Source organism: Grammomys surdaster, unplaced genomic scaffold (assembly GCF_004785775.1).
Source record: "Grammomys surdaster isolate TR1022 unplaced genomic scaffold, NIH_TR_1.0 125979, whole genome shotgun sequence".
Classification (NCBI taxonomy): Eukaryota; Metazoa; Chordata; class Mammalia; order Rodentia; family Muridae; genus Grammomys; species Grammomys surdaster.
In genome coordinates this window covers 1479351-1485904 of record NW_021620795.1, presented here as the reverse complement: position 1 = coordinate 1485904, position 6554 = coordinate 1479351, and the positions used below count along the sequence as shown (strand labels likewise).

Here is a 6554-nt window from a genome sequence, read left to right as displayed (position 1 = left end):
CCATGTGGTTTATGCACATGCTAACTTGAACTTGTTCCATAATTCTGCATACCTATTCTTCAATACATCCACTGACTTCATGCCCAAGGGTAGGTTCTCCCGAATCTGAGTTACTGGTATACTTCTCCCCATGTGAAGGAAAACCTGAAACTCTACTGAGAAGCTCTCCAAGCCATGCACAGGAATACACGTGGGGACTGCAGAAAGAAGAGATCCTTTGCTGAAAATCAGTGTTCAGGAGGAAGTAACGGAAAAGGCTTGAGGCTTAAACCTACTGCTTTGGAGTTTGGTCTGCTTGATGAGACACACTCTGCACCTGTCAGGGATGCAGCTCACTTTTCTCAGACCAGTATTCTTTGTCAGGCACCCATTCAGCAAGCATGGATAGGAACCATTCATCCCAGTGTTGAAGAAAGGCAGAGTCTTTTTGGTCCAGTTTCAAGAGGTGGTGATTGACAGTTGGAACCTGAGTAGAATCTTGTAAGGGCAGTTCAGCCAGACCACTGTTCTCACCGGGATTATGTCCTCCTTTTTGGATTAGGAGCCTTAAAGGAGGCTGAGTATGGACGTTCTCCTCTCCTGGAGTTTTTACCGGTGATAAGTGACCAACAAACAACGAGGGATTTTGATCATCACCCCCTTGCTGCACAACCTGGGAGGGTTGTAGTACTGTGGTCCCTGGTAGCTGCCTCTGACGGCCCTTAGAGAGATCCAAAGGACCATTTGGTGTGTGGGGTGGAGAAAGAGGCAGTATAATTGAACTGCTGCTGGTGAGAGCTTTGGAAGGAGTGAGTTGACCAGCAGTCTTCTGGGCAGGGCTCTGGCTGCTCTGGGGCGGATGAGGAGCGGCCTGAGTGCTCTGACTTGGGTCTGGGTGCCGTGCTCTCCGGTTCTGAAACCATATCTAAAACACACACACACAAAGAGTCCTGAACAACAGAAGTGATTCCATCTATCTCTTATGTTTGCTAAACTTTCAAATGCAGGTTCTTGGAACTTCATTTCCTCCAATTAGAGCCCAAATTCCACATCTCTATCACCTCCCAATAACCCATTTGGATTTTGAACAGATTCTTTGCAGTGATTAGCTCTGAGCTCTTCTGATCTAAGGAGCTCTGGGAATGCCTCACCTCACCGACACCTGGAGATGAGCTTGACTAAAATTCTGTGTTTCTCAAGCTAACTAAATTGACAGTCAAGATTGAGTAAGCCATGGCACATGGCTTGAAAAGGTAGAAGAGTTAGACTCTGCCCATCTGATACCCAGCACTGATCAAGGAATCAATCTCAAAGACAGGGTGAATTTCTGCCTACCAAGGAGTTCCTAAGAAGAATGTGGAACTCCCAGAGGGCATGGAAACACAAATGACTGATCCAAAACTAGGATTATCTAAGGACACTTCAGAAGAACGCTTAACCATCTCCATCTTACGCACAGAACAGGGACTCTCGAACTGTGCAGGCTTTGTTCTAGATTTCTTAGACTATGGTCAGAGGTGAGCTGAGGGCTAGGTAAGCAGACATGCCATGTCTAGAGGCGTCTGAATGCTAACTAACATCCTAACATCCTAACAGAACAGCACCCTTGTCCTCTGGAGCTCAGTTTACTGTATTTCCAAGGACTGTGTTCTCAAATCAGGAGTGACTTTCACACTTTCGCTGAACTGCTCTTTCTTATTTCCTATGATTCTGCAGGTCTGATGTGACTGTTTCTCCAGACTGTCGCTGGCAACACAAAGTATCTACATCCCATGTCTAGAGCAGAGGGACAACCACAAATAGCCTGCCTTTGTCCAGCAACAGCTCAGGAGAGAAGCAACTTATAGGAAGGACAAATAGGCTGCCAGAGACAGAGAGCATGCACAACATACATGGATTCTGGATTCCGGGATGCCTGTTTCTTGAGCCAGTTTTTCCCTGGTAACAATTCCAGGGAATCGATTCTTCTCAAAAGCTTCAATTAGAATATCAATCTGGAACTTTGAGAAATGCGTTCTGCTCCTTCTAGCTTCTTTAACTAATTCAACATAGGCACACAACAGGGTTTGCAGGTCAGTTTTTACATTTAAACTTGAAAAAAAAAACATTTTGAATGAACATTGCTCATAAAAAACAATGGCTTGATGAAACCCCAGAGGTGACAGGACACAGCCATAATAAACAACAATGGAAATAAAAGCGTGGAAGCTTTTCTTGCTAAGAGACCATTCCTGTAGCCCAGGCTAGACTCAAACTCTCTATATAGCCAGAGATGACCTCGAACTTTCTTTTGATCATCTAGCTCCCAGAGTAGGGATTACAGCTACCACACCCAGCGAGATAATGTTTATATCTCCGACCCCCTCTACAGAATATTTCTCCACAACAAGCAGTTGCTTACGCTTCCAAAGAAATCTATGTAGAAGTTTGGTTTGAACTTGTGGATTTCACCTTTAGGTTTCTCCTGTTCCTGCTCTTGGCTTTCTTCAGAGCAACATGCAAACTCTACTTGCTTCCGTATTTTTCTGTGCTTTTGAAACCAAGTCTATGTGGAGAAAGAAATGAGGAGAGGGGTTACACAGGAAATGGTTGCAGCTCAATTTAAATCACTCCAAACATCAGCCAAGCAAACTGATTGGGCATCTGCCCTCAACACCAAGTCCAGAAGAGGAAGATATCAAGATATCGGTCTGTTGTTTTTATTGTTATGTTTATCTAAAACACCAACAAGAGTCTCTACACTTGCAGGGCGGTGGTGGTGCACACCTTTAATCCCAGCACTTGGGAGGCAGAGGCAGGTGGATTTCTGAGTTCGAGGTCAGCCTGATCTACAGAGTGAGTTCCAGGACAGCCAGGGCTACACAGAGAAACCCTGTCTCCAAAAACAAAAACAAAACAAACAAACAAACAAAAGAATCTCTACATTCATTCTCCCTCTTGCTTCCCAACCCCCTGACACACACACACACACACACGCACACGCACATGCACACGCACACACACTACTTGTTAAGTAGGTAAAGTATCCACTGCTCATTTCTAGGCTCCTCTTCTTAGCAAATATTATTTCACAATGTACAATACACATGGACTTAATCTTTGAAAATCATTCCCTAAACGGGAAGGCAGAGTTGACAATAGAAAAAACAGTTTAGCTAATACTAATTTCTGGTTATAGCTTATATTATTTCACTCCAGGGAAAGCCGGAAATAAGACTCCCACGAATGTGAACATCTAGTTTTAAGACTTATCACTGGCTGGAGCGATGGCTTGACAGAAGTACAAGTGCATAATGGTCTTCCAGAGGACACATGTTTGATTCCCAGCACCCATATCAGGTAACTTACAACTACCTGTAACTCCAGCTCCAGGGGATCTGACACCTCTGGCCTCTTTCCACACTTGTACTCACATGAACACATGAAAACCACACACACACACACACACACATACACTTAAAAATAAATAATAAAGATAAGTTTTAAAAACTATATTCATGCCGGGCTGTGGTAGCACACGCTTTTAATCCCAGCACTTGGGAGGTAGAGGCAGGCAGATTTCTGAGTTTGAGGCCAGCCTGGTCTACAGAGTGAGTTCCAGGACTACACAAAAAAACCCTGTCTCGAAAAATCTAAAAAAAAAAAAAAAACTATATTCACTACTACAATTATTCACTACTATAATTAAAATTATTTGCTATGTGGAGTTTTTGTTTTTAGTTATTTGTGAGTATTTTCTCTGGCTGACCTGATAACTCACTCTAGCACTGACAACCTTAAAGGCAATCATTATCAGCTGTGTCGTTAGGCACACGCCTTGCAGTCTTAAATCGCCAAGTCCAAGCTTTGTTCTCAAAGGCTCTTCATGTTTTCCAGATTCGCTATTCAAAATAAGTTTTCAAATTACAGCCTTATGAATAGCTGGAAGCTTCCAACTAATGAGTAGTTAGAAAGGTCCTTGGAAGCCACCAACACATCCTACAAGATTCTGAACTTTTCCATCAGTTCAAGTCTCTCCGGTACCCAGTCACCAGGTGTGCCTACATGAAACAATTTCGTTAGTTCAAGTCTCTTGGGCATCCAGTCACCAGGTGTGCCCACGCAGAACAATTTCATTAGCATTATTTGTGTAAACCATCTCCCAAACCTGGACAGTTTATCAGGACATATGAAAATTGTCTTCCCCCCAGGATTTCGGAAGACTAAAGCCATTATAGCAAATCACTGTGCACCAAATGTAAAAACTGGAGTTCATTTTCTCACCTCTATAGGTTTAAAAGTTTGTCTTCACTGGTTTAAATACCAACCCTTGTGATATAACCATACATTTCACTCCTCTAGTTCATCTTTTATTATCAAATCTGCAACCCTGAGCACATAAGTACCAGGACAGTCCAAAAGCCAAACCAAAGTGGCCCACAATCCAGTAAATAATCCCATACCTGTACACAGGCAAACAGCTCTAATCAAATTTATCAGGTTATAAAGAAGGAGAAAGGGGAAGGGGAAGAGAAGAGGGTTGAGGAAAAGAGGAAGGAAGAAAAGAGGAAGCGAGAGAGAGCTGTAGTACACACCTGTGATCCCAGAACTCCAGAGGCAGAGGCAGAGGCAGGTGGATCTCTTAATTTGAGGCTTGAGCAGCTTGATTTACACAGTGAGATCCTGTCTCAAAAACAAACCAGGCAGTGGTTGGTATACACCATTAATCCTGGCACTCAGGAGGCAGAGGCAGGAGGATCTCTGAGTAAGAGGCCAGCCTGCTCTACAGAGAGAGTTCCAGGATAGACAGGGCTACCCAGAGGGGAAAAAAGACAAAAGTAAGAAGGAAAATGAGAAAAGAGGTCCAGAGGGACTGGGAGAATAATAAGAGAAGGGAATTCAAAGAGGATTTATGAGACTGTCACAGAATAAGTTAAAAGGTGTTAATTAATAAATAAAGGACAAAGATTAAAGAAAAAAAGAGGACTAGCTTACAAACCAGCAGTTTTCGTAAGATCTTGACTTCCCTATTTTCTCACAGACATATGGCGATTTTATTCCTTGGGCGCTAACAATGAAAGGTTCTATGTTACTCTGCTGATGACTTAATTTCTTAAGTTCTATAATTCTCAAGAGAATTACTTTATTATCTCCTATGGGGAAACCATGAGCTGGCTCTCCTTTTCTCTCTGTGCAGGCTTACCACCAATATTTCCTTCCATAAGACATGAGCATAGCTTCCGTTTTATCTTTCCATTGCACATAGAATAAACTTAGCAAAATATAGCACACTTACGAGAGCTGCCCAGGAGAACTTAGCCTAGCTTTGCTCTTTAACTTGACTCAGAGAGAGAAAGAGGCCTAATGCCTACCATAATTTGAGACTCAGAGATGCCGAGTTCCTTAGCCAGATGTCCCCTGGTAGCTAAATCAGGATTGGGATTCTTTTCAAACCACACATGAAGAGTGTCCTTTTGACTCTGGTTTAGAATAATTCTCTTTCTCCGGGCTTCTTTTTCCAGTAGGCCTAGCAAAGAGAAGATGGACAAAGAAGTGTGAAGGATATCTTTCCTGGCATGAACTCCGGCTTTGTCTGCTCCATGCAGAAAGCCCAGACATACAATGATGAATATGTATTTTTACTTTAGGGAGAATCTTAAGTCATGACAATAAGGACATGCACAAGCATAAACATGCGTTATAGAAAGGATGATAATCCTAAAGACTAAACACAAGAAATGACAAGACCTCCACAATAAAACGTACAGAGAGTAATGGAAATGAGAAACATGCAGATTAATGAAACAAGGACATATTTAGTATAAAGGTTGAACTTTGGAATAAAACGTTTTCATAAAATTAAACTTTAGGTGTTTCATTCTCTCTTCACCCAAAGTATGTGTCCACATTTAATAGTCTAAGTAGAAGTCTCCTTTGTAAGAGCCCTAACTGTCATTGTAAACTGAGTTACAAGAATTCAAAATACTTGTTCATCTACCCACCCAAACTGTCACTAAAACCCAGTTCTCAGACAATGTAATAATCACGTGTGATGTAAAACTTCTAAGGTTGGGGAGACAGAGGAGGAAGGCCCTTGGCATGGCCGCAGGGACCAGCGGGGAGGGAGACTCACCAGCAGTGCAGGTTAGATCCATGCTGCAGTCACCTGGATCCCAAGAGGCCCCAGAGAGCTGTTCACAGAGACACACGATGTAGGAAAGCCCAGAATGGCCCACCCATTTCTTAAATACCTGTTGGTTGATTAATCCCTTCATTAAATATGCAACAGCACTGTGGCAAATCTTGATAGTCAACTTGATTGGATTAAGAGGTTCCTGGGAGATTAGTGAACCCCGCCTCTGGGTGTGTCTGGGGTGTTTCCAAAGAAGATTATAAGAGAGTTGAGCTAATCACTGGTTTAACCCTTTGATGGACTGAAGTTTAAAAGACTCTTGACAGATGATGAACTGTGAATGCTGGGGCTCAGGTGGAACAGATGGGTTGCTAGCTGTATGGCTTTAAAGGACAGGTCTTGGCCCGGCCCTGGCTGGTGTGCTGGTGTGCATTCATTCTCTCTTCTCTCTCTCTCTCTCTCT

At 42.9% G+C, this 6554-nt stretch overlaps 1 protein-coding gene across 1 annotated transcript; it reads right to left on the bottom strand.

Annotated features, from left to right (window-relative positions):
- Positions 1 to 319: 319 nt before the first annotated feature.
- Positions 320 to 6113, bottom strand: LOC114609721 (double homeobox protein 4C-like). Its single transcript, XM_028754118.1, has 5 exons — positions 6092 to 6113; positions 5331 to 5485; positions 2431 to 2524; positions 1872 to 2017; positions 320 to 904 (listed from the first exon to the last, which is right to left on the bottom strand). Exons 1-5 carry the CDS (start codon positions 6111 to 6113, stop codon positions 320 to 322), a joined length of 1002 nt encoding a protein of 333 aa, XP_028609951.1.
- Between the last annotated feature and the right edge of the window lie 441 nt (positions 6114 to 6554).